This window comes from Pipra filicauda, unplaced genomic scaffold (genome assembly GCF_003945595.2).
Source record: "Pipra filicauda isolate LSUMZ 115617 unplaced genomic scaffold, ASM394559v2 scaffold10_size6260569_pilon, whole genome shotgun sequence".
Classification (NCBI taxonomy): domain Eukaryota; kingdom Metazoa; phylum Chordata; class Aves; order Passeriformes; family Pipridae; genus Pipra; species Pipra filicauda.
Window position 1 is genome coordinate 3451960 of NW_024103541.1, and position 27466 is coordinate 3479425.

General features: G+C 46.3%; 1 protein-coding gene across 1 annotated transcript; it reads right to left on the bottom strand.

Moving 5' to 3' along the window:
* Positions 1-56: 56 nt before the first annotated feature.
* On the bottom strand, positions 57-25718 carry MUC13 (mucin 13, cell surface associated). The gene is made up of 19 exons (XM_039382187.1): positions 25661-25718; positions 22734-22793; positions 21727-21789; positions 19707-19769; positions 18493-18555; positions 15685-15747; positions 14891-14953; positions 14098-14160; positions 13557-13619; positions 12004-12129; positions 10979-11085; positions 9314-9372; positions 7770-7918; positions 6309-6434; positions 5034-5154; positions 3930-3967; positions 3244-3331; positions 1999-2206; positions 57-754 (listed from the first exon to the last, which is right to left on the bottom strand). The coding sequence occupies exons 1-19, from the start codon at positions 25716-25718 to the stop codon at positions 704-706; spliced, it is 1632 nt and encodes a 543-aa protein (XP_039238121.1). The 3' UTR covers positions 57-703.
* Between the last annotated feature and the right edge of the window lie 1748 nt (positions 25719-27466).

Consider the following 27466-nt stretch of genomic DNA (forward strand, 5'->3'; position numbering starts at 1 on the left):
ATATAAAATCAATGCAGTTGGGCAGCAAGGAGAACAAAGTTGTTTGTTTGAAGATATTGTTTCTTGCCATTTTATTGGGAAGGAAGGCTGTGGAAAACATCAGACAAGTGCCATTGTCTTACACAACACATGTCAGCAGAGATCTGAACAAAATGCTTTCAGATAGGAAATATTGGGGGTTGAGGAGGGTAAAAAAGACTGTATCTGATATAGTAAAGTGAAACAGGGTAGGATCTCATGAAAAACAGTTTTGATCTGCCCAAAGCCTTAGTTGAAATTGAGTGAGCACAAATAAAGGTAAAGCTCTGGATGCTGACATTTTTCAGCATCACACATACTGCTTGGACCATCTTCCAGAAAAATTGAAAACCAGCAGGATTAAAATCCTGATACCTTGTATACACTCGCTCTCTTGCCAGTGTACTGGCCTTCTCAAAGAAGTCTAATGTTTATTGGAGCTCATTAGATTTTTTAAAAGATATCTTCTTCTTTTCCCTATCCCCTACTACATTTTCCCCTTATTTCAGAGTTGTCCATGACCTCTTTCAAGCGGGGGTCTTCTTTTAGAAAATCTTGAGAGAATCTGGAGTCAAGGACTTTGTTGTCTCCTCTGCTGAAGTAACTGCATTGGTGAGAGGCTGCAAAACTCTTTGGTCTGACCCAGTGTTGCAGTGGTCGTACGTCCTTCTACTGCTCTTGTCACTTAGTATCTGCTCTGCATCCTAAAGCCCCCACGCTCCTGTGATGGTTCGTACTACAGAGAATTTAGACAAGAGGAGAAGAGAAATGAGAAGTAGCTCTGGGTCAGAAAGTTCCTTTCTCAGAAGAGTTCAACATGTAGCACACTGCATGTGAGAGCCCCTTCACCAACCCTCAAGGAAAACCAAACAGGCAGACTTGAATCAGTGAGAAGTAGACACCTTTGGAAAGTTAGAAATGCCCAAATCCATGCAAATCTGACCAATCAACTAACTACTTAGATGTTTTTCTTCTCTTAATTGGCAGCTTTTTAAAAGCTGTTGCTTTTTTTAAACATCAGATATCCGGGTTGCTCCTGTCACGGTTTAGACCTCAATTCTGCAAAACATGTAAATGTATTACAATTAAACAGATTTCTTCACTTAACAGGGACATTTTCTTGCACCACAGAGGTGGAGCAAAAATGTCATTTCAACAAGATTTGAACATACAATGTGCTTCTTATTTACTTGATGCATGTTGAACCCAGCAAATTAATCATATCATAGCATACACTTCTCCAGGCCCAGCTTCCTCTACAGCTCCCTTGCAAAATTCAGGGATAAAACAGGCATTTTTTTTAGAACACGCCTTCCAGCTAATGACACACCTCTACTGACCAGGCTCCTCTGGGCTATAGCAATGCAAAAGCTTCTTCATGGCACTTCACACTTTGCCCCTTTGCAGTGCTGCAGCAGCTGCAGAGGTTCTTGCTGTGAACAAAGCAGCAGCAGAGCAGGTGGGAGGACACCGACCCTCTGGGCAGCTGTCCCAGCTTAAACTGTCTGTAAATCTTGCGTGATGCTGCAGCTGGGAAGTGCCTCTGCAGCACCTGTTGACTCCACAACTGGTTTAAAAGAAGCACAGGTGGTAACAGCCTGTGATGCTTGCAGGCACACTTGTGGTGAGGAATGTTTGGACAGTGCAGTCAAATGTTCTATGACACAGCAGACCCCTGGGCAGCCAAGCTGTTGCTTTGGCCATTGCTTTTCACTTGTGACTCAAGGATGACTACCGGGACTTTGGAGAGATCTTAATGAGTTGAGTGCTGATCTCTGTATTAAGGCAAAGTTTTTCAGCTGCCGCTACAGTTGTTTGGATGCCTTTATACCACTGTGGCCTTCTAGATCAAGGGAGGATGGACAAAGTGAAGTTTAGGTTCCAGCAGTGTCTGTAGCCCACAATACTATGCTCGTCTCTAGGACTTACTCTCTAGACCCTTCACCATGCAATTCCCACAGGTCTATGTGAAACACTTACCAAATCATCATAATCCCTCTCCAAAAAATGACCTTTATTTGTGGAAGGTATCTCATATGGGTTGTTTGGCTGATATCCTGGGTTTGCATGGCCAGAAGTGGTCTGGACTCTGGGGAACGTTATGGTCGGTCTATCATCAGAGATATCTGTGTCGGAATATCCTGACTTTATCAGCCTCTTCTTCTCTGGATTTTGTTTGTGTTTGGCTCTTCAGAGGAAATGAAAGAACAAAGGAGGTTTTAAAAGACCATTTAGTGTGCCTTACTTATTAAGTCAGTCAAACTTATTGAGTTGTCCACTCCCACCTTATTTTGACTTCTCAGTCCTGTTCTGAAACTCGCAACTGATTTTTGTAGCATGCCTACTGCATAACCCTTGTTATCATTGTTATAATTGTTATTATTGTATAAGAGTACAAAGTTTGGCGTCTTTTCTCACAGGTGAGGCAAAGCTGCCAGGAGAGACAGAGGGGGACTTTGGCCTCTTTCAGCTAGTTCCTAGAGTAAAGGAGTTTCTTTCAACCGCCACTAGCTCTAACTGACTATCCAGAGGAAGAAATGAGGCATTCATTAGACTCAGTTAAGAAAAGGTGCCCTCATGCCTGCAGCCAAAGCTGGACACATACACTTGACACCAGCTTGTGCACCTGCTGGCGAGCAATGTCTGATGCGGGTGGTCTCGTAGGCATCTTTGCTTGGGCAGTGCTGGGAGCAAAGGCAGAGGAGCTGCTTGACTATTTATTGTGTGGAGAGAAGTGAAGAGGTGCAACTGCAATCAGACATTTGCCAGTACACCAGGAATAGCAAGCTTTAAGGAGATGCTTGGCTGAAAATTACACCTGTATTGAGCTGAAAAGGCCATGCCAGGCCTTGAGCTGAAGTGTGAGCAGGGAAAGCTGCAGAGGGTCTGAATTTGGGCCACACAGTCTTCTGATATCAGCATCCTTCTTCAGTCTTATCCAGATGCCATATCAATACTGGCTAGGGCAGGATTATGACTCATGGATCAGGTGTGTGTTTTGAAGACTCGACTGAAGCTTTCATAGTTGAATTCACAGCAAGACAATAAATGCTTCTTGGAAGAGCACATAGGTAAGAGCAAATTCTGATGACTGTATGGCTTAAATGAACATGTCTGCCCAACTAGGCCTGCAACCTCATCCACAGCCCTGCTCCTTTCTAAATTTCTGCTTAGTTCTCTATGAACATGCAGCAATGCAGCTTCAATTATAAGAAATACTCTTACCTTGCTGAAATTACAGAGACTGCTATCACTAAACTCAGGATAATGGCTCCAAGAATTGTACCCACTATTATAAGGATGAGTTCAGTGTCTGCAGAAAAAAAACCCAGCAAACAAAACCCATCAATTGATCAATTGAAAACTCATGGTGAACATTGAAAAACAAGTTCTGTACCTGTCTGGAAGGAAGGAAGGAAGGAAGGAAGGCAGGCAGGAAGGAAGGAAGGAAGGAAGGAAGGAAAATATGGAAGATGTCATTTATTCCCAGGCTCCTTGTGCTTACAAATGTCTGTGGGCACAGGAAGATGTAAATTAAGGATCTGCATTACAGATCATCTCTTCTGAATGCTATTTTGATCACAGCTCAAGTTCCTGATACCATGCACTGAATGGTTTTACACATAGTTATAGCTGAGGGACAGGAACAACTAAGAGGGTGCAGGGGTTCTTAAGCTAGTATTGCTGCTAAAATGTGTAGTTAGGTATCAAACAGGCTCTTTCCATGCCCTAAGCATATAAGGCATAAGATAAATTTCACTCCTTTTTTTCCCTAACGTTTCCCTGCTGTAAGTGCAGAACAAAGGCATGCCTAAAGGCTGCTACTTGTAATGTTTTAAATTTCAGACAGATTAAACATTACCAGGTATTTTTCCACACTGTAATTAAAAATTGGAAATTCTTATACTTACTGTCAGTGCAGTTCTCCCCGGAATAGCCCACTTGACAACTACAGGAGAGAACACAGGAAAAGAAGAAAGAAAGAAAAGATAATGTCATTAAGCAGATGATTTTTAAAGTCCTTTCTAACCAAATCATTCTATAATTCTATGATCACAAAACAATAGTATATTTCCCCCTTTTATCTGTAATTTCACCGCAAGGTGTGTTCGTTACAGGTTTCCTCTTAATATTGAATTCTTTACTCTCATTAGAGTAAAACAATCTGAGATTTTCAGAATGACTGGTGATCTGGGCACTCAAAGTTTCAAGTTCTTAGTCTGAAAAACGTTAAAAAGACCTAATTTTTCTAAAGAACTAAGCTCTGCACCTCTGAGCCACTGTCTTTATCAAAAGCCTCAACATAAGGTCTGTAAGGACTGGGCACTCTATATCTTCCTCCCATACTAGTTTCTTGTATTTGAAATATATCAACTTTATGGTAAGAAGTGTTCAGTGTGCAGCAACAATAACTACAAAAAGAGCTGAATTAATGGACATGGGGAGTAAGGTCCCCCTGCTTATTCACCAGAGCAGAGCACAACCAGTCACTTACTCAGCTTCACCAGCAAAACACCACCGTTCTGCTCTGATCCTGAGCTGACAGAAATACCCTCAGAGAGAAAACCAAGATGAAATAACATAGGTCTGAAAGTTATCAGGAAACAGTCCCCACTGAAATCAATGGAAACATTCCAGGGATTTGATGCCTCTTGCTCTAATGCCTGTTGCTTACTAAACACTTCAGCATACCAGTTCCCACGGTCCATTTACTCTGAGTTTGTGTTTATGTAGTGAAGTAGTTTATCCTCTTCGCTGACTCATGGGTGACCCTGGGCCTCCTTGGCTTTCCTCTCAGGTATTATGAGTGACCACGAAAGACTAATGCCAAGCAGTAAAAATGCCATAACTTGGGACACAATGGGAATTTGTCCACCGGTGAACCACCTTAGGCACCTCTCTGATTCACACAGCTGCAGCCTGTTCCTCTAGACTGCGTCTGACCCCGTGTCAGATGTCCCTCTCCCCTATCTTTGCCTAGAACATGGGAATGCCACAAAAGGCTGAATACTCACGGTACGCATTCTCCATCTTTTCCATCTTTCTCTTCAAAGTTAGTCATACATGTGCATTTTGGGATCCCTTCTTTTATTGTGCAGTACTTGTGTGCTTGCGCAGAACAGCTTTTACTGCAAGCTGTATTTTCAGGGGGAAAAAATATGAGTTAATTGAAGATAGCCCCTCCCCAAATCAATGTTAAAGGTAGCCCCTCTCCCCCCTTTTTTATTGCACTGAGAACATATACAACTCTCTCATTCTTCAAAGCACCAGAATGGCTTTTTTAGGACTATACCTATGTAGAACAGAAACTGAAATACAAAAGTACAAAATTAGAAGTAAACTGGCTTTGTTTAAAACCATTCAGCTTTATCAAAAAGGAAATCTATCTAGACTGCATCTAACATAGGCAAGCAATGACCTGCAGTTTGATCTGACAGCAGATAATTTGTATTGCAACTGATCTAAAACTGGATCAGATTTAGACAGGTTAAGACAGGTTAGGGGCCACAAAGGCCTACACTGGATCACATCTCACTGGGCTTTATTGCAGCCAGCTTTCATAACTTTATCATAGGTGTTTGAAATATTTATTGTTTTTCTTAAAATCTCATATCTTAGAGCTTTTTTAGTTTCTGTAGTGTAAAAATTTTAGTTTCCATAAGAAGAAAATAAGGTACATCTCAGGGCTTTGGAGGACAGCTAAAAATATAAACAGAGTACCCATTAAAACATTCAAAACTGTAAAGAAAGTAAACCCAACAACTAACAGTTCCTAAAAGTCACAGAAATCATTCTTCCCACAAAAACCTGTCTAAATCCAGGTCATGCAAACCTAGAACTATGAACAATGAACAGGTCATTGTAGTGCATCCTGAGGGTTCTAGTTCTGTCAACATTCCCATAGCTGCCTTCAAGTAGCATGCAGAATTTATTCCAAAAATATGTACTAGCAGAGAAGGCTGTGAATATAGGATTCAATTTGTTCCATCCTTCACCTATTTAGGTTTCAGTTCTTACCAAGAGTCTAACAATGCATTTAAAGAATTGCCCACTCACTGCTTTCAGTGATGATTTTGTCAAGCTTTAGTAGTTTATTCTACTGGAATAGAATTATGGATGTGTTCAAAGTGAAATGTGAGAATGTGTTTCTATGGCTTTCTTAATAAGACACACATTCCATGATTTTTAGAGGTCAGCACAATTGCACAGCATCCTTTTTCAACAAGGGACTGAGACAGGGAATAAGCAGGTCAGACTTTCAGGGATAGATAAAGTAGCAAGGTTCTTACCTGAACAAGAACGATCATCCCATTCTGTCTTTTCTAAACCACTTTTGCATTGGCATTCTGGAAACTCGTCTTCTACACAGACTGTGGTTTGAGTATCACATTCAAACACATCACATTTCCTTGCCTCTTTAAAAGAGAAACAGGGAGCAAACCTGAGTACTAATAATAGTTCATAGAAAGCAGTGCACTTGCTCAGTAAATCATAAACCAATTATTTAGTAATTCTAAAGAAAAAAATTTGTGAGTTCTTTTCCTGGGACATCAATACTGCAGGTTTTTGGACCAGCCATTTCTTTTCCCTTGCTCTTTACCAGTTAAGGTCCTGTTTCCATCATACATTCTGACTTCCTTTTTCTCAGCCTCCTGCAACTGCCTCCAAACCTTCCTGGCTTCCAGTCTATGAAAAGGGAATTTCTACCCATAAGTTCATATTCTGAACACTGGATTTCTGACTCACCTTGAAAAAAACCCTACAGAAAAAAACCATCCCTATTCCCTTAGTTTTTTCCACAGCTGAACTGTGAGGCCCAGATTCCATACAGCTCTACATAGATATAAATATTTATGGGCAAGCAGCTCATTTCATGAGCAGTGTTAGTATCCTTTTTGCCCAGTACATTGCTCTTTAGATGTATGACCCAGTGGTGGGAATGGTTTAAAAACCTCAGTGCATGGCACACATTAGAGGGATGTGCTGGTACTTTGCAAGCTCTCAGGTTTTTTTTCTATTTCCCTCTCACATTTAGGAACAGCACACAAGAAATGTCGTGGCTGAGGTGGATATGGTCACCTCCAGAGACCAAGCTCAGGCTATAAGCCATGAAATAGACAATTCTAATTATTAGCTATACCTTGTGAGAAAGCTGGTTTCAAAATAGGATCATATTAAAAAAAAAAAAAAATAAATAAAAGGAGAGACAGAGAAAAAAATCCATAGTTTATTTAGGAAATCATTCTCCAAGTAATTTAGTAAAGCAAGAATTTGCTAGTTTAGATGAATGAATCACTTAGCTCTGTAGCTAATCAGTGAGGCCTCATTTCAGTTACCATAGCTAATTATAGAAGTCTAAAGAGAGTTTCATCCTATTTTTCCAGAAAAATACTGACTTACTCTCAGAAGGACAATATATGTCTGTATATATTTTATCCTGATTTTTCCCACCACTTAACACTCAGCAGGTTAAAATCACCATGCCATTGCTTACTTAGGAGTAAGTATTTTCCTTCTCTTCTTTACATAGGAAGTAGAAAGCCTTAATAAGACAAAAAAGCCTAGCACTGCATGGTTGAATCTTCATAATTATACAAGATAGAACATTAAGCTCCTTAAAAAGAGGCTCCTTAAAAACAAGGCTTATGCTTTGATGGGCTTTTATGCACACAGAAATCCTCCAATCAGGTCTCGAGATAGGAACCTCTGTTTCTGCTGATTATTTACTTCCACAGTAAGGAGTTACATACCTTTGTAAGAAGAGACATAGGATGAATTTTCTTTTATTGCTTGTTGTACTGCAAGAGAAACTGATTCATTGGTCACACTTGAGTTCTCCTTAAACAGGTTCATCACTGTTACAATCGTTTGAGGAGCAGCTCTGGATTTTTCTGAAGGTCTGAAAAGTACAGATAGTTCCATTTAAAAGTCTCATATAATCCATACGGATAGCAAAGACAAGAGAAATTTTCTGCCAAATCTCCCTCTCTCCCCTAGCTTATTTCTTCCCATAGCATAGGTAATTGCCAAGACACCTGCAAATGAGTTTGTCTAGCTTAGGAATGCATTAACAGCCATCTTTCTAGTAGATCCAAATATAAATAGGTAGCTGTTGGATTTAATGCTAACAGCATTGCTCCTTCGTGTGCTGTTGACACACAGCTGACATTTTTAACTGAGCTAACCTCAAGTTAGCTGCAGTGTGGAGGACCTCATCTGTTAAACCCTAACTTTCACAAGCTTGCATCAGCCTGTGGTGTCATCCAGGCATGATGTGGAGAACCCATCCTGAAGCATGGTGAGGATAATTCAGGGTATGACCATAGTGAATTCGGAAGGGTCTGTTTGCAATGTAGAGGTATCTATGCCAACTGCACACTAGCTGGGCTGGATTCAGCTGGACATCAACCTCCCTGGGGTGAGGTGGAGAACAGCAGTGACTACCCTGTTCTTCAGTTAAACTTCATGCTGCTGAGATATGCACACAAATATCTTTAAGTGGCAGATTGCTGTAGTGCCTTGAGATGTTACTGTACCCTGTGTGTTTGTCACAACTGCTCTGTTGGAAGTTACTGCCCTCGCAACTGCTGGAACAACACTCTGCTTAACTGCTTAGTCCATGGGGTTCATTGAAAGGGCTTACACTGCTGTGTGTGCTACCATGCCAGGCCTTGCTTGATGTGGCTTAGGAACCACTCACAAAGAAGCTGGCAGAGCTCTGGGGACAGTAACAGAGCTCTAACAGATGGAGATGGGAAGAGAGAGATATCTCAGTGTCCACCTAGACCAGCAAAGGACCTTATTTCCACAGCTACAGTCACCACAGCTCATTCAATTCAACCTGCCATCAGGAGAGACCTGATGCAACAAGTGCACAGTGAGATGCATTTTGTATGCCTTCTGTAATAAGGGTGTTTTTTAAATTAATTGGGAGTTCGAACTGGATCTCCAAGTATTCATAGGAACCTCAGAGTTAACTGTTACAATTTCAGATATGTCAGATATTACAGGGGACTGCTAGTTATAGCATAGTGCTATATCCTACATGGTGCTAAAAGTGGGACATCCACAGTGGACCTGTCAGCCAGCCCATTTCACAGACATTTTGGGGGAAAAATGGGGCCAGCATTCCAGAAACCTTAAAAATATGAAAAGAATGTCCTCCTTTAAGGGAAAGTGTTCTGAACTGAACTCATCCCATATCTTTTATTGAACTGAGTATTCCATGGGAAACAGATTAAAATGGGGTGTGTGGGAAACACGTACTGTGCCAAAAACAAACTGGCAAACTTACTGAATTTCCACGATGACTGTCTGTACATAGGTCGATAAATTTTTGAAGGCCTTTTCAAACTATAAAAAAAGAAATGAATTGTGGTTAAAGGCAAGCAGAAACATAGACCAAAATCACATGAACCACTGAGGCTTCAGCTGTAAAGTTTTAATCCAGAACATGCTACTATAGGCACAAATAAAGCAAGCTGGTCAGTTACATACACTGGTAAGTGTTGCAGAAGAGGAGTAGTGGGGTGGTGCTGTAGAATATGGGAGGACAGGGAGTATGGGAGAGCAGTGGAGGGATGGAGATTGAATGTCAGGCAGTGCATTAGGATAGCTGGACTGGACTGGACTGGCTGGATAGCTACAAACACCCTATTGCAAACTCATTACTTAGGAGGGTGTCTCCTAAGCAGTACCAATCTACGAGAGAGAAGAGGGAGAAGTAGGCATCCTTCCAGATGGCACGTGTCCCTGAGATGCAGTGAAATGGGATCATAAGGGGTTGATCTTGTGGGGAGAAGCACAGCACTGATGAAAGCACTGGGAGTGGAATGGAGTCAGTAGAAAAGTCACTGCTCTCCCTCATCCCATGTGAATCAAGGAACAACTAGTGGTGGCAGCTGCCTTCAACTGCCACACAAGCAAGAGACACCATGAGAAAAGGATAGGATGTCTAATTCAACTGAAATGAAAGCTAAACTATCCTTTTCAATAAAATTAAAATAATTTTCTATTCTATTTTCACTTTTGCATTCTGTTACTACATTATGCCTATTCTAGTCCTACATATCATTCTCTTCTGTTGCCATGCCATGAACAAATGCTGGACAAAAAAATTGAGGAAAATATTTTTAAACATTCTGGAGGAACAATTTTTGGTCACTTTCTGATAAAACATTCACAGGAAGCAATATAATAACAGGCAGAAATTGATAATCAGTTTTGATGATTTCTGATTAATATCTGGTGAATATTTTTTGATCAGATGTCTAGTAGAGGTGCATATCTCTTCTTCCTTACTACCAGAAAGAGACATAATCCACTTGTTTCAACATGGCAGTATAAATTAAACTGCTCATCTTATTTTTCCAGGAAATCATTTACCAGATTTTATGTACAATCATAGAATACTCAAAATGTGTAGTATCCATTTAATTAACAGCATTAAAATGCTAGTACTGGTAGGCTTATGGAAGAGGCTTGTTATTCAGGTATTTAGAAACAGCTGAACAGCCATTCTGAAAAGTTTGTGCTGTGTGAAAATGATAATTTTCTCAAAAAAAAAAAATTGTTCATTTTTACTTATACCCACTGAGTATTGTTGAGTCTCCAGTGAACAGTGGAGTTCAGAAACTCAGTAGGCTGGACAACTTCACTCAGCCCCATTGTTTCTGGAGAGGGACTGGTGAAAGATGCAGAGCAATTTATGTGAGAACTCCCCAGAATCAAAGTGGTATTAAAAATGCAGACATTACTTTAATCAGGTACTTCCCTGAGGGCAAAATTCAAGTCTTTTACAAATAGGTCTAAAGTAGTATGAAGAGTTCTTAGAAAGAAGTAGTTTTCTCAAGTGAAACTCTTCTGGGCTCCACATTAAAGGCAATGTGTGTCCTCTCTGTCTGTATAACACCCAGTACAACATGAAATATAGAGAAAAAAAAACAACATTGTCACTCACAAATTCTGATACACTGTTGAACACCTCTTCATATTCTGTGGAATTCACAGTTTTAACACTATCATTGGAGTATTGATTCACACTAATGACCCCTGGGTATACATCCCCTGAAATGAGAAGAGAGAATACAAGTTAGAAAGCATTCAAGAAAGTCAGGTTTCACCTTAGAGTTCTCCAGCCCTCAGTAATGGGGAAATACAATGCGGAAGACAACCATTGCTATTTTTCATATACTGGAGGGATCAGTAGGGAACAAATGTTTGCTCAATCAATTTAGTCACAATGGGGGATTTACTCTGGCTACCTGGGAAGAAGGCAGGATCCTGGGCTTCCTGGGATCAGGACAACCAAATTGTCCTGATTATGAAACTGAATAACATTAAACTGTCAGAATGGCCTAAAACTAAAAGACTCTCTGTGAGGTGTTACAACATTTAATGAGAAAATATGTATATTAAGGACTCCAAAACTGCAGCTACTAAGCAGGTAACATGGTTCACCATATCAGAGAAAGTGATTCAGTATCAACCTGCTGCTTAGGCCTCACAAGTAAATTGGAGAATCTTGCTTGCTGGCACTTAAAATAAGAAGCCCTATTTGCTCACACACTTGGCCTTCAGCAGCATCTCAGAGAAGCACTTCAACAGGACTGTGATGAGTGTTGAGGAAGTCAATCTGGTTGTTCAGAGGTCTTCATGAGTTTGGACCTTTTTAAATCCTCACAACTGATATTGATGTCAGGTTTACACTTGCATTTTTTCCTGCTTTTCACTCATTTCAATCTCCAGCACCCCTGACAGAGAACTCACCTTTTCCTAGAACCTTAACCTCTTTGGCTCTCACTCTTTTGTGAGGTAACAATCTAGGTCATTGTAGCAGTGGCTATCTGCAAAGCAAGGAATTGCTGAGCAGTCACTTTCCCAGATTGATTATGTTTTCAGTTATAACATGAAAACAAGGGATATGGAAAGAAAAATTCACCTGAACAGGCAACTAAAAACACAGATGCCCTTCTGCAAACTCACCTTTGTAACAATTCTTATCCTCCTTGCTATAGTAGAATCCATAGTCACACTGGCAGGTATAATTGCTTTTTAAAGAAACACATTTAGCAAAATTTCTTCCACAAGGGTCTGAACTGCAGAAGTTCTCTGATACAAAATTGAAAGACATTGATGTTAGTATTTCTATGAAATTGCAATAGCCAGTTCACATATAAAATACTTCATATATTGAATAGTTCATGTGTACTTCTACTAAAGGAATCTACCAGGTATGTTTTAGAGAGTACAGATGCAATTACAGAGCACACAGCTGTATGTTGCTTGCTTAATGTCCATATAGTAACTGTTTTCCCTATACAATCCAGCAGGATATCACAGTGAGGACTCGGGGTATGGTTGAATTTCATTATCTGTCATATTGAGCATTCACAACTCTACTTAATACAACTAAAACCAAATCAAACAAAGAAAGTATATCAAGGCTTGTCAAAGTCAGTGACTGTTAGAAAAAGGCAGACTACAATAGCCTGTGAGTCTTTAATACTTCACTGGTGCATACTTGCCTTATTATGACACAGAGTCATGGCATGGTCCATAACTGCAGACAGATTATTAAAATGAGGACTCCAAAGTTAATTATCATAGTATATTTTCTCTGAGTAATTGTACCTTCTGTAAAGATTTTAGAGTATATATTTTATATCTATCACTAATTTAAATGGTTAAGAAATAATTAAAAGTCATATTTCAATATAAATTATACTTAGGATGCTATTACAGTTCTCTTCCAAGACAACAGATTCTGCTTTTTACCCTGCTTGGTATCTTTCACTTAACTCTATAGGTATGTTCTCGTGGATAAGACATTTTCTGTGCAAAGGGGAAAAAAATAGTAATTCTTATTCAACCTCCAAAAAGCAAAAAGAAAAACATTGAATGAAGCTACAACGCCTATAAGGTTCATCTTCAGATATTGTTTCCAGAGACCCTACTGAAGACAATATTTTCTCCTGATGGAAGAGATCCCAAGTAGAAAGAAACAACACTTGTGAAATCATCTAAACACAATCCACTTGCAGCAAGAGCCAGCAGGGAACAGTGGTGGGGAGACACAGTATTAAATGGGGACATATTATCTACTCTGGAATGCCCTAGCGGGATGGGGGATAGTGGAGTATGGAGAACACCTGGGAAGGAAAGATGTACAGTTCCCCAGACAAGGCTCCTGGGCTCAGCCCTGTGCTGCTGTGTGCCCCAACTCCCTCCCTGCCTGAGCTCCAATCAATCTAAGGCACAGCTACCTGCAGGGCCCTGGCAGGGGCTTCCCTGGACATGTCTTTGCAGGGATCCTCTTCTACCCAGGTCTGGTGCAGGCGGCAAGGGCAGTAAGCAGGAAAACAGCAGCCTGCATATTCACAGCCTTGATCTGGACACCTTTGACTCCCCTGGGAGAGGATCTCAGGGAAACCAGGGCACAGGCACTCATCCCTCTCTGGGGGCACTGCAGAGCTCCCAAGTACTTGGGTACTCCAATATAATCCCACAAGGGGTTGCCTGAAGTAATTGCTCCTTACCTGGAGATTTTGGGGTTGTAATCACTGGTTCTGAAGGAGTTGTTACAGTTTCATTACCGCTTCCTGATGAAGAGAAAAGAAGAAACATGGCAGCACTGCTTAGCATCGTCTGTTGGAAAAGCCTTGGAAAACTGTGCGTGCAGGACAACCTCTGAGCAAAATCCTTGGTCCCTAAACCTGGTCCCTCGGTTCAGCCCTGTACTGCTGTGTGCCCAGCTCCCTCCCCCCCACCCCCGTGCTTCAAGCAATCTCAGGCACAACTCCCTTGAGGGCACCAGCATGGGCTGCCCTGGGCATGTCTTTCTTTGCAGGGATCCTCTTGCAGCCAGGCCTGGTGCAGGAGGCAAAAGCAGCAAGCAGGAAATCGGCAGCCTGCATATTCACAGCCTTGATCTGGGCAACTTTGACTCCCCTGGGAGAGGATCTCAGGGAAACCTGGGCACAGGCACTCATCCCTCTCTGGGGGCACTGCAGAGCTCCCTGCAATTCAGTTCCTCCAGTCTGTGCCCAGAAGGGGCTGCCTGAAGAGATTGCTCCTTACCCGTATTATTTGGGGTTGTATTCACTGATGGGGCAGTCGTTGGTTCAGTTTCATTATCGCTTCCTGATGAAGAGAAAAGAAGAAACATGGCAGCACTGCTTAGCACTGTCTGTTGGAAAAGCTTTGGGGAACTCTGTGGTGCAGGACAAGCTGTGGGCACGTAGGTGGAGGGGGAGCCATGAGGGGCTGAGCAGCCAAAGCTTGAGCAGCCTTGCCCTGCCTTGGGCATCCCTGCATGTGATGCCTGTTTCATCTGATGTGTCTGTGACCCCTTGTCCCCCAAAGCTCAGGGCTTGAACACGTGCCCCACACGGGCACTGCATTGCCCACAGCTTAGCTGTGCTCCATGGCCACAGCTGTCTCGGCCACAACCACACACGTGTTCCACCTGGCAGGAAAGCTCCCTCCAGCTTCCCAAAGAAGCACCACACATCCAGGAGCATCTGTCAGAGCAGCTCAAGCTGGGCCATCAGCCTCAAACAGGCTGCACACCCTCTACTCCCCATAGGGGAACAACTCCCTGAAGGGCCCTGGCAGGGGCTGCCCTGGGCATGTCTTTGCAGGGATCCTCTTGCAGCCAGGCCTGGTGCAGGGGCCAAGGGCAGTAAGCAGGAAATCGGCAGCCTGCATATTCACAGCCTTGATCTGGGCAACTTTGACTCCCCTGGGAGAGGATCTCAGGGAAACCTGGGCACAGGCACTCATCCCTCTCTGGGGGCACTGCAGAGCTCCCTGCAATTCAGTTCCTCCAGTCTGTGCCCAGAGGAGGCTGCCTGAAGAGATTGCTCCTTACCCGTATTATTTGGGGTTGTATTCACTGATGGGGCAGTCGTTGGTTCAGTTTCATTATCGATTCCTGATGAAGAGAAAAGAAGAAACATGGCAGCACTGCTTAGCATTGTCTGTTGGAAAAGCTTTGGGGAACTCTGTCCGCACAGGACAAGCTGTGAGCACGTAGGTGGTGGGGGAGCCATGAGGGGCTGAGCAGCCAAAGCTTGAGCAGCCTTGCCCTGCCTTGGGCATCCCTGCATGTGATGCCTGTGTCGTCTGATGTGTCTGTGACCCCTTGTCCCCCAAAGCTCAGGGCTTGAACACGTGCCCCACACGGGCACTGCATTGCCCCCAGCTTAGCTGTGCTCCCTGGCCACAGCTGTCTCGGCCACAACCACACACGTGTTCTCCCTGGCAGGAAAGCTCCCTCCAGCTTCCCAAAGAAGCACCACACATCCAGGAGCATCTGTCAGAGCAGCTTGAGCTGGGCCATCTGCCTCGTACAGGCTGCACACCCTCCACTCCCCATAGGGGAACAACTCCCTGACGGGCCCTGGTAGGAGCAGCCCTGGGCATTTCTTTGCAGAGATCCTCTTGCAGCCAGGCCTGGTACAGGGGCCAAGGGCAGTAAGCAGGAAATCGGCAGCCTGCATATTCACAGCCTTGATCTGGGCAACTTTGACTCCCCTGGGAGAGGATCTCAGGGAAACCTGGGCACAGGCACTCATCCCTCTCTGGGGGCACTGCAGAGCTCCCTGCAATTCACTTCTTCCAGTCTGTGCCCAGAGGAGGCTGCCTGAAGAGATTGCTCCTTACCCGTATTATTTGGGGTTGTATTCACTGATGGGGCAGTTGTTGGTGCAGTTTCATCCCCGCTTCCTGATGAAGAGAAAAGAAGAAACATGGCAGCACTGCTTAGCACTGTCTGTTGGAAAAGCTTTGGGGAACTCTGTCCGCACAGGACAATCTGTGAGCCCATAGGTGGTGGGGGAGCCATGAGGGGCTGAGCAGCCAAAGCCCTGAGCAGCCTTGCCCTGCCTTGGGCATCCCTGCATGTGATGCCTGTGTCGTCTGATGTGTCGGTGACCCGTTGTCCCCCAAAGCTCAGGGCTTGAACACGTGCCCCACACGGGCACTGCATTGCCCCCAGCTTAGCTGTGCTCCCTGGCCACAGCTGTCTCGGGGGCAGCCACACATGTTCTCCCCCTGGCAGGAAAGCTCCCTCCACCTGCCCACGGAAGCACCATAGAGCCAGGAGCACCTGTCAGAACAGTTGGAGCTGGGCCATCAGCCTCGTACAGCCTGCACACCCTCCACTACCAAAAAGGGGAAATCTCCCCAAGATCCTTCCTCTAAAAGTTGGAAGTACGGGGTCATTGACAATGCTGGGCAATCGTGATGGGAAAATAGGAAGTTGACAGGAGGGATGCAATCCTCCAAGCCCCCCATGCAGGAAGAGCTGAGGGACTGGGGAGGCTGCCCCTCCTCTGTGTGACCCCAGCAGGAGCTTTGACCCACCTGGATGGGGCTTCCCAGCTCCACACTGGGACAGGCAGCTTGGCCAGGATGGAGGATGACAGGGAGGGACTGCTCCCTGGTCCCCAAACCCGGTCCCTGGGCTCAGCCCTGTGCTGCTGTGCAGCCCAGCTCCCTCCCTGCCTGTGCTCCAACCAACCTCAGGCACAACTGCCTTCAGGGCACTGGCAGGGGCTGCCCTGGGCATGTCTTTCTTTGCAGGGATCCTCTTGCAGCCAGGCCTGGTGCAGGAGGCAAAAGCAGCAAGCAGGAAAAGAGTAGCCTTCTCAAATCTACCCCAACACTTGCTCCTTGAGACAAAGAGCAGCAGGGAAATGGGGGAGAGTCGAAGGTATTCACAGCCTTGATCTAGGAAACTGACTCCTTTGGGAAAGGATCTCAGGGAAACCTGGGCACAGGCACTCATCCCTCTCTGGGGGCATTGCAGAGCTCCCTGCAATTCAGTTCCTCCAGTCTGTGCCCAGAAGGGGCTGCCTGAAGAGATTGCTCCTTACCCGTATTATTTGGGGTTGTATTCACTGATGGGGCAGTCGTTGGTTCAGTTTCATTATCGCTTCCTGATGAAGAGAAAAGAAGAAGCATGTCAGCACTGCTTAGCATTGTCTGTTGGAAAAGCTTTGGGGAACTCTGTGGTGCAGGACAATCTGTGAGGCCGTAGGTGGAGGGGGAGCCATGAGGGGCTGAGCAGCCAAAGCCCTGAGCAGCCTTGCCCTGCCTTGGGCATCCCTGCATGTGATGCCTGTTTCATCTGATGTGTCTGTGACCCCTTGTCCCCCAAAGCTCAGGGCTTGAACACGTGCCCCACACGGGCACTGCATTGCCCACAGCTTAGCTGTGCTCCATGGCCACAGCTGTCTCGGCCACAACCACACACGTGTTCCACCTGGCAGGAAAGCTCCCTCCAGCTTCCCAAAGAAGCACCACACATCCAGGAGCATCTGTCAGAGCAGCTCAAGCTGGGCCATCAGCCTCAAACAGGCTGCACACCCTCTACTCCCCATAGGGGAACAACTCCCTGAAGGGCCCTGGCAGGGGCTGCCCTGGGCATGTCTTTGCAGGGATCCTCTTGCAGCCAGGCCTGGTGCAGGGGCCAAGGGCAGTAAGCAGGAAATCGGCAGCCTGCATATTCACAGCCTTGATCTGGGCAACTTTGACTCCCCTGGGAGAGGATCTCAGGGAAACCTGGGCACAGGCACTCATCCCTCTCTGGGGGACTGCATGAGCTCCTGCAATTCAGTTCCTCAGTCTGTGCCCGAATGGGCTGCCTGCTGAAGAGATGCCCTACCCGGATTATCTTCGGGTTGATTCACTGATGGGGCAGTCGTTGGTTCCGTTTCATTACGATTCCTGATGAAAGAGACGAAAAGCAGGAACCGAAACATGTCCAATGGCTTAGCATTGTTGTTGGAAAAGCTTTGGGGAACTCTGTGGGCCGGACAAGCTGTGGGGCACGTAGGTGGTGGGGGAGCCATGAGGGGCTGAGCAGCCAAAGCTTGAGCAGCCTTGCCCTGCCTTGGGCATCCCTGCATGTGATGCCTGTGTCGTCTGATGTGTCTGTGACCCCTTGTTCCCCAAAGCTCAGGGCTTGAACACGTGCCCCACACGGGCAATGCATTGCCCACAGCTTAGCTGTGCTCCCTGGCCACAGCTGTCTTGGCCACAACCACACACGTGTTCTCCCTGGCAGGAAAGCTCCCTCCAGCTTCCCAAGGAAGCACCACACATCCAGGAGCATCTGTCAGAGCAGCTTGAGCTGGGCCATCAGTCTCGTACGGCCTGCACACCCTCCACTCCCCATAGGGGAACAACTCCCTGAAGGGCCCTGGCAGGGGCTGCCCTGGGCATGTCTTTGCAGAGACCCTCTTGCAGCCAGGCCTGGTGCAGGAGGCAAAAGCAGCAAGCAGGAAAACAGCAGTCCGCATATTCACAGCCTTGATCTGGGCACCTTTGACTCCCCTGGGAGAGGAGCTCAGGGAAACCTGGAACAGGCACTATTCCTCTCTGGGGGCACCGAGAGCTCCCTGCAATTCACTCGTCCAGTCCTTCTGGGCCCAGAGGCAGGTTTGCCTGAAAGAGATTGCTCCTTACCCGCATTATTTGGGGTTGTATTCACTGATGGGGCAGTTGTTGGTGCAGTTTCATCCCCGCTTCCTGATGAAGAGAAAAGAAGAAACATGGCAACACTGCTTAGCACTGTCTGTTGGAAAAGCTTTGGGGAACTCTGTCCGCACAGGACAATCTGTGAGCCCATAGGTGGTGGGGGAGCCATGAGGGGCTGAGCAGCCAAAGCCCTGAGCAGCCTTGCCCTGCCTTGGGCATCCCTGCATGTGATGCCTGTGTCGTCTGATGTGTCGGTGACCCGTTGTCCCCCAAAGCTCAGGGCTTGAACACGTGCCCCACACGGGCACTGCATTGCCCCCAGCTTAGCTGTGCTCCCTGGCCACAGCTGTCTCGGGGGCAGCCACACATGTTCTCCCCCTGGCAGGAAAGCTCCCTCCACCTGCCCACGGAAGCACCATAGAGCCAGGAGCACCTGTCAGAACAGTTGGAGCTGGGCCATCAGCCTCGTACAGCCTGCACACCCTCCACTACCAAAAAGGGGAAATCTCCCCAAGATCCTTCCTCTAAAAGTTGGAAGTACGGGGTCATTGACAATGCTGGGCAATCGTGATGGGAAAATAGGAAGTTGACAGGAGGGATGCAATCCTCCAAGCCCCCCATGCAGGAAGAGCTGAGGGACTGGGGAGGCTGCCCCTCCTCTGTGTGACCCCAGCAGGAGCTTTGACCCACCTGGATGGGGCTTCCCAGCTCCACACTGGGACAGGCAGCTTGGCCAGGATGGAGGATGACAGGGAGGGACTGCTCCCTGGTCCCCAAACCCGGTCCCTGGGCTCAGCCCTGTGCTGCTGTGCGGCCCAGCTCCCTCCCTGCCCGTGCTCCAACCAACCTCAGGCACAACTGCCTTCAGGGTGCTGGCAGGGGCTGCCCTGGGCATGTCTTTCTTTGCAGGGATCCTCTTGCAGCCAGGCCTGGTGCAGGAGGCAAAAGCAGCAAGCAGGAAAAGAGTAGCCTTCTCAAATCTACCCCAACACTTGCTCCTTGAGACAAAGAGCAGCAGGGAAATGGGGGAGAGTCGAAGGTATTCACAGCCTTGATCTAGGAAACTGACTCCTTTGGGAAAGGATCTCAGGGAAACCTGGGCACAGGCACTCATCCCTCTCTGGGGGCATTGCAGAGCTCCCTGCAATTCAGTTCCTCCAGTCTGTGCCCAGAAGGGGCTGCCTGAAGAGATTGCTCCTTACCCGTATTATTTGGGGTTGTATTCACTGATGGGGCAGTCGTTGGTTCAGTTTCATTATCGCTTCCTGATGAAGAGAAAAGAAGAAGCATGTCAGCACTGCTTAGCATTGTCTGTTGGAAAAGCTTTGGGGAACTCTGTGGTGCAGGACAATCTGTGAGGCCGTAGGTGGAGGGGGAGCCATGAGGGGCTGAGCAGCCAAAGCCCTGAGCAGCCTTGCCCTGCCTTGGGCATCCCTGCATGTGATGCCTGTTTCATCTGATGTGTCTGTGACCCCTTGTCCCCCAAAGCTCAGGGCTTGAACACGTGCCCCACACGGGCACTGCATTGCCCACAGCTTAGCTGTGCTCCATGGCCACAGCTGTCTCGGCCACAACCACACACGTGTTCCACCTGGCAGGAAAGCTCCCTCCAGCCTCCCAAAGAAGCACCACACATCCAGGAGCATCTGTCAGAGCAGCTCAAGCTGGGCCATCAGCCTCAAACAGGCTGCACACCCTCTACTCCCCATAGGGGAACAACTCCCTGAAGGGCCCTGGCAGGGGCTGCCCTGGGCATGTCTTTGCAGGGATCCTCTTGCAGCCAGGCCTGGTGCAGGGGCCAAGGGCAGTAAGCAGGAAATCGGCAGCCTGCATATTCACAGCCTTGATCTGGGCAACTTTGACTCCCCTGGGAGAGGATCTCAGGGAAACCTGGGCACAGGCACTCATCCCTCTCTGGGGGCACTGCAGAGCTCCCTGCAATTCAGTTCCTCCAATCTGTGCCCAGAGGAGGCTGCCTGAAGAGATTGCTCCTTACCCGTATTATTTGGGGTTGTATTCACTGATGGGGCAGTTGTTGGTGCAGTTTCATCCCCGCTTCCTGATGAAGAGAAAAGAAGAAACATGGCAACACTGCTTAGCACTGTCTGTTGGAAAAGCTTGGGGCAACTCTGTCCGCGCAGGACAAGCTGTGAGCACGTAGGTGGTGGGGGAGCCATGAGGGGCTGAGCAGCCAAAGCCCTGAGCAGCCTTGCCCTGCCTTGGGTATCCCTGCATGTGATGCCTGTTTCATCTGATGTGTCTGTGACCCCTTGTCCCCCAAAGCTCAGGGTCTGAACACGTGCCCCACACGGGCACAGCATTGCCCACAGCTTAGCTGTGCTCCGTGGCCACAGCTGTCTCGACCACAACCACACACGTGTTCCCCCTGGCAGGAAAGCTCCATCCAGCTTCCCAAGGAAGCACCACATATCCAGGAGCATCTGTCAGAGCAGCTCGAGCAGGTCCATCAAGCTCATACAGCCTGCACACCCTCTGCTTCCAAAAGAGGTCTTCTCACGAAAAATATTCCTCAAGAAGATTCCTCTGAAAGTTGGAGGCACAAGGTTTTTGATGATGCTGGGCAATCGTGATGGGAAAATGGGAAGCTGACAGGAAGGTTACACTCCTCTAAGCCCCCCATGCAGGAAGAGCTGAGGGACTGGGGAGGCTGCCCCTCCTCTGTGTGACCCCAGCAGGAGCTTTGACCCACCTGGATGGGGTTTCCCAGCTCCACACTGGGACAGGCAGCTTGGCCAGGATGGAGGATGACAGGGAGGGACTGCTCCCTGGTCCCCAAACCCGGTCCCTGGGCTCAGCCCTGTGCTGCTGTGCAGCCCAGCTCCCTCCCTGCCTGTGCTCCAACCAACCTCAGGCACAACTGCCTTCAGGGTGCTGGCAGGGGCTGCCCTGGGCATGTCTTTCTTTGCAGGGATCCTCTTGCAGCTAGGCCTGGTGCAGGAGGTAAAAGCAGCAAGCAGGAAAAGAGTAGCCTTCTCAAATCTTCCCCAACACTTGCTCCTTGAGACAAAGAGCAGCAGGGAAATGGGGGAGAGTCGAAGGTATTCACAGCCTTGATCTAGGAAACTGACTCCTTTGGGAGAGGATCTCAGGGAAACCTGGGCACAGGCACTCATCCCTCTCTGGGGGCACTGCAGAGCTCCCTGCAATTCAGTTCCTCCAGTCTGTGCCCAGAGGAGGCTGCCTGAAGAGATTGCTCCTTACCTGTATTATTTGGGGTTGTATTCACTGATGGGGCAGTTGTTGGTGCAGTTTCACCCCCGCTTCCTGATGAAGAGAAAAGAAGAAGCATGTCAGCACTGCTTAGCATTGTCTGTTGGAAAAGCTTTGGGGAATTCTGTGCATGCAGGACAAGCTGTGAACCCGTAGGTGTTGGGGGAGCCATGAGAGGCTGAGCAGCCAAATCCCTGAGCAGCCTTGCCCTGCCTTGGGCATCCCTGCATGTGATGCCTGTGTCATCTGATGTGTGGATGAGGGCACTGAGCCTACCATTATCCAATTAACAGATGATACCAAGTTGCAGGGGGGTGAGAGTCAATCTGCTGGAAGGCAGGAAGGCTCTCCAGAGGCACCTGGATAGGCTGGATCGATGGACCAAATCCAGTAGTATGGGGTTCAACCAGGTCCTGCACTTTCGCCACAACAACCCCCTGCAGCGCTACAGGCTGGGGTCAGAGTGGCTGGAGAGCTGCCAGGCAGGAAGGGAGCTGGGGGGTCTGACTGACAGGAAGCTGAACATGAGCCAGCACCATGTGCCCAGGTAGCCAAGAAGGCCAATGGCATCCTGGCCTGTACCAGAAATAGTGCGGCCAGGAGGAGCGGGGAAGAGATTCTTCCCCTGCACTCAGCACTGGTGAGGCCACACCAACCTCAGGCACAACTGCCTTCAGAGCCTTGGCAGGGGCTGCCCTGGGCATGTCTTTGCAGGGATCCTCTTGCAGCCAGGCCTGGTGCAGGAGGCAAAGGCATCAAGCAGGAAAGCATCTCATATCTTCCCCAGCACTTTCTCCTTGCAGCAAAGAGCAGGAGGAAAATAGGGAAGCGTGGAGGGTATTTACAACCTTAATTTGGGCACCTTTGTCTTCCCTGGGAGAGGATCTCAGGGAAAGTTAGGCAAGGGAACACATCTCTATGGGGACTGCAGAGATCTGTTGGACTTGGTTACTCCAATCTGTACCCAGAAGTTTCTGTCTGATGGTTTTTCTCCTTACCTGGAGTTTTTGAGGTTGTTGGTACAGTTGTTGATTCTCCTTCTGAGGCAGCAGTGGTTTCTGATGAAGGGAAAAGAAGAGAGTTTGCAGCACTGGGGAACTCTGTGCATGCAGGACAGCTTAGGAGGCAGATACCTGCAAGGGGTCCTGTCTGGGGCTGAACAGCTAGAATTCTGGGTAGCCTTACCTTGCCTTTGGGCTTTCCCCTGGCCTCATGCATCATTGTGTTACTTTTTCTCTCACAGTCATTTTCTCTTACCGTGCCATTGGAATCCTTATTACCAATCGCAGGTTTAAACTCTCCCTGCCTTTCTCCTCTACATGAGTTGTAGGCACACACATTTCTCCCTGCAGTGCAGACTGTCAGAGCAAGGTCTGGGGCATCCCATTCACTGGGAAGTGACCCCTGGGCTGAGCACTACTGGAGCACCATTGAAAACTCTCTGTAGACTCTTTCAGAGCAGTGGAAGGATGACTGCCTTTGCTAGCACCTGCTCTTGTGCAAATTTATGTGGACACTGAAAGCAGACAATTTCTGTTCAACGAATGCTTGTTCTGCTAGATTATCATCAGTGGTATCAAGACCCTTTTTCCTGAATCACAATTCCATGCAGTTATGACAGTATTCATTATTTTTTGTCTTTTCCTTACTTTTATAATTCTTTCTAAATAAAGAGAAACTTGGCTGATACCAGACAATAGGTAAAAAAATTTCCTCACACTTTGGTTTCAGCATTCCGTCATTGTGTTTACTCTTCCAAAGTATTTCAGATATTAATTTTAAAGTTTGTTTGTCTGTTTTTAATTTATTTAAACTGTATAATTCTCAACTCTTGATATAAATGTGTTGGGGGTTTGGGGTTTTGATGGTTTTTTTTTGGTTGGTCGGTTAGTTGGTTGGTTTGGTTTGGGGTGTTCTTCTTAGAAGTAAGGAAAACAAATAATAAACCAGCCTTAGTGATAAATGTGTGATACTTACAAATGGCCAGTTTGGATCATATGATCTAACTTTAATATGAATTAGTTAATATATTTTAGGAATAAATTTATTTACTCTGAGTTATGCTGCTGCAATCATAATTTAATCTAAAACATTAATAGCATGCAGCTGGGGGACTAATGCATTTGTGGCTAAAATCTGTGTCACTATCACACTCTTCAAGCTGATATATTAAAAAATATTGCAAATCTCAGTAGACATTTGAAAAATAGGCCCCACTTTTCTGGAGCTTTGTAGTGCTTTGAAAATCCAAAGTGAGGAAAATCTTTTAAACCTTTTTCTCCTAGTCAATAAAGCTTATGTAGAAAAGGCATGTGAAAAAGACAAGTAATCCATTTGTCTCCTCTACGTGAAGGGAAAACATGAGCAATTGTACCAGTTCTCTGCCAATGCTTCTGCCTCCACTGGTCACTGAGTTCTATATACAGCATTATGTGTTCCCAGTCAATGTAAAGAAATGTACTTTTTCCTATAACCATGATATAATATGAATCTATGTTAGCCACAAGCCATGGATGTTGGGGCAACAATCCCTTACACAACTAGCCATTTTTTTACAATGACTGTTAGCCTCAAAAGGCTCTGGCTAACAGTTGCCCAGGAGTACCCTTTGGACTCAGGAAGAACAGCATCCGTGGTGACAGCAGAGCACATGAGCTACAATTGAACCTTTCTGATGAACTTGTCAAAGGTAACCTGAGCAAAGATGGCTAATTTATGGCTCTGTGTGCCTGGACCTAACCTTCTATGTAATGAAACAGGATATGTTAATGGACTTAAGCATTTACTGCGGCAATAAAGAAATGGATGTTAGGACCAAGGTTATGGAACAGCAGAGACATCTGGCTGCTGAGCAGGGCAGGGCTGTTGCCAGTACTATTCAAATGGACACATCCTGCAAGGCTTTTAACAATGTTTGCTTAGAAAGAAAAAAGTTTCTGGGCTGACCCATTCTGATGCAAAGTCTGTTGAAGAAAGTGAAATACATTGCTTTCAGTAACTCTTGGGTTAAGATTTTTCACATCTTGTTTTTACCTACAAGCCTCCAAACAGAAAACCAACCAACAGTCCTGAAGACTTCTATGCTCATGATTTGTAGCTGAAAATTGGTCTGTAGCATATTGTAGATGTTGCTGGAAATACATATGTTCACTCACAGTAGTCAACAGAGCCCCACAACCATCTGTTGCCAATTGCAAGCTTAACAGGTCTTAATTTGGCTCATATCTCTGTAATTTTATCTTTGTATTACCTGGGAATTCCTGACCTCTCACAGCTTCAAGTTGCCACAAAACTCTTCATATAGTTGCTTTAATTCTACTCCTGCTGATGCCTTCACCCCCTCATATCTGAGTATCAGGGAAAGGCAAGTTTGGGCGGAGGCTCTGACCCACAACAACCAAGTTTGTCACAATGCTGGAAAAAGTAGTAAGTGGCTTAAGGAATGATACCTGCCCTTTAGTTTGAACAGACCACGGTACGAGCCTTTTGCAAGCTAGTGGTGATGTTTCCATTAATTTATTTCAACAGGAGGGAACGAAAGCTCTGCAAGCCAGTTCAGGTGGCACTGCTTTCCAGACAAGGAGCCTCTGGCCGGAAGGGCACTGGGGTGGAACAGTTGCACCTTTTGTTATGAGTGTAACAGAGCTTGAATTACCTGGGTTTAGTGTGGAAGTCCTGCAAACTGCTCTTGGAATAGGCTAAATTAGGTTAATCACAGGCACCAGTGATTTTGAATTGTTCTGTGAACAAGGAAAACTGTTGGCTTGCAGTGACATCTTTCATCATTAATTAATCAAAATCTAGACATGCTGAATTGTGTATCACCACTGACTTCTCAGCAGCTGCTGAAAGTACTAAGCAATTCATTCACTGCCACACAATAGTTGCTCTCATAAATCCCAAAACAGAAGATAGTGTTTCTTACCTTTCAAAAGGCCCAACACCAGGCTGAGCAACACAGCGAGGAATACACGGCGTCTCATTGCTGCTTCTGTTGCTGCTGCTACTTGCTGCTAAACCTTAGAGAAAGTGCTTTTCTCCTCTGGCGTCAGCTCATTTAAGGTCCCAGCCACAGGTAGAAAGTTCAGCCCTGAGCTGACGTCATGGTGGCAAGTGGCAAATGATAGATTCAAGCTGTGTTGTATTTCCTCTTCAGGCTGGGAGGAGATTTCTGGACTGGCAGCGTTCTTCCTTTAAGTCATAAATATCTGACACAAGGAAGTTACCACTAAATAAGCTGACATGGGAACCGACAGCACACCAGCTATCCCCTGCTAGTTTTCTATACCAACACCTTCAGTGCAAATTAAATGGAGGGTGCCATATAACCTGTTCTTAAAGTGGAAGAGGTGACCCCATCCCAAGGCATGCTTATTATGCACTTGGAAAATAGTACCTGGGATCCACATGCTCACTTCTCTTGCAATAAATTACCAGCACAGACAAGCTCCATGCCTCAAACTCTGATTATTTCTTTCTTATAAGCAAAATCCTACCAAAGCACTTCTTACTGCTTAACAGGGTAAAAAGAAACAGAAAACACCTGCACCTTTGACATCAAAGAAGCAGGACTGACCTTGGCTTTTCTGGTAGTGATTATGGCTGTTTTGTTTGCTGCCATCTTATGTGTGTTGTGGGCTTGCTAAAGTGGTGGGCCAAGAGAAGGAGGAGCAGGCAGCACAGCCAGCAGATGTTTGTGTTCAAGTGGCAGCATTCCTTTCTTGAGAGGAAGTGTTCTCCTGCTGGGTTGACATTTTTAAGTAGGGATGGTCAGGCTGGAGCAGGAAGCCTATAGCAGATCTAGAAATGACAAATAACCCAGAAGGCCATGAAGCAGGTAACACAGCTGTGATGCAGGGAAAATAGGTTGGAGACTGAGACTTTTTGACATTGCATGCCAGGAAGCCTCTGAAAATTGCCAGATAGAGACCAAGATGGGAAAAAAGGTCTCTTTGGGGAGGATTTGGTTTTCCCGAACTCTCTTATTTTTAGCTGCCTCCCCTGCCTAAGTTCTCCAGTTGAACAGTACCTTTGTTCTGCTTTGTGCTCCAGTAAAATGCATTGCTTGAGACCATTAGAAATCAGATGGGCCACAGTGGTTTCCAGTTCCTCCTTTTCAAGCAAAGGTGTAATTTTTCTCACTTTGAAGGTCTGGGTGATCCTGTATCCTGCCACAACTGCCAGTAAAGTCTTTCTGTGAAGTAAATACAGATTATCCCATCATTATCAGACACAGACAAGAAGGATGAGCAACCCATTGATTATCCCCTGCAAAGCCATGTCTAATGGCTATGTAGCTGGTCTCTGGCAAACTCAGCTGCTGGAAACACTGGCAGGTTATAAACACACTCCTGAATTCCAGGTAACAGCTCTGTGTGTTAAACAGCTCTCCCTTCATCTGCTTTTGTTTGATCTTCTGTTTTAAGAACAAGAAATGAAGTCTCAGGTACTAATCTCCTATATTGAAGGGGTGGCTCTCCTTGTATGTAGGAGGGTGGGAGAGACCAGAAGTATTACGCAAGTAAGTTCTCAGCTTAGGGTTGTCCTAAAATTTTACCTTGCACTGAACCAGGAAACTGTTGGCTTGCAGGCAGTAAAAATGGTGGTATGCCTCTTGCTGGCACAGGGAGTGAACTGCCTCATCCCTCTTCACTCTGCCATGTGAACCTGCTCAGGGTGTGGAGCCTGAAATATGGGATGATTTGTCTGCATCCTCCTTTGCTCCTCTGTC

Coding starts and splice junctions, on each gene's coding strand:
- MUC13 (XM_039382187.1), bottom strand. CDS start 25,718: ATGAGACGCCGTGTATTCCTCGCTGTGTTGCTCAGCCTGGTGTTGGGC. Junction 9,373..10,978: donor TCAACAGTGTATCAGAATTT/GTGAGTGACAAT, acceptor CTTTTTTTATAG/TTTGAAAAGGCCTTCAAAAA. Junction 3,968..5,033: donor AAAGATGGAGAATGCGTACC/GTGAGTATTCAG, acceptor TCTCTCCTGTAG/TTGTCAAGTGGGCTATTCCG.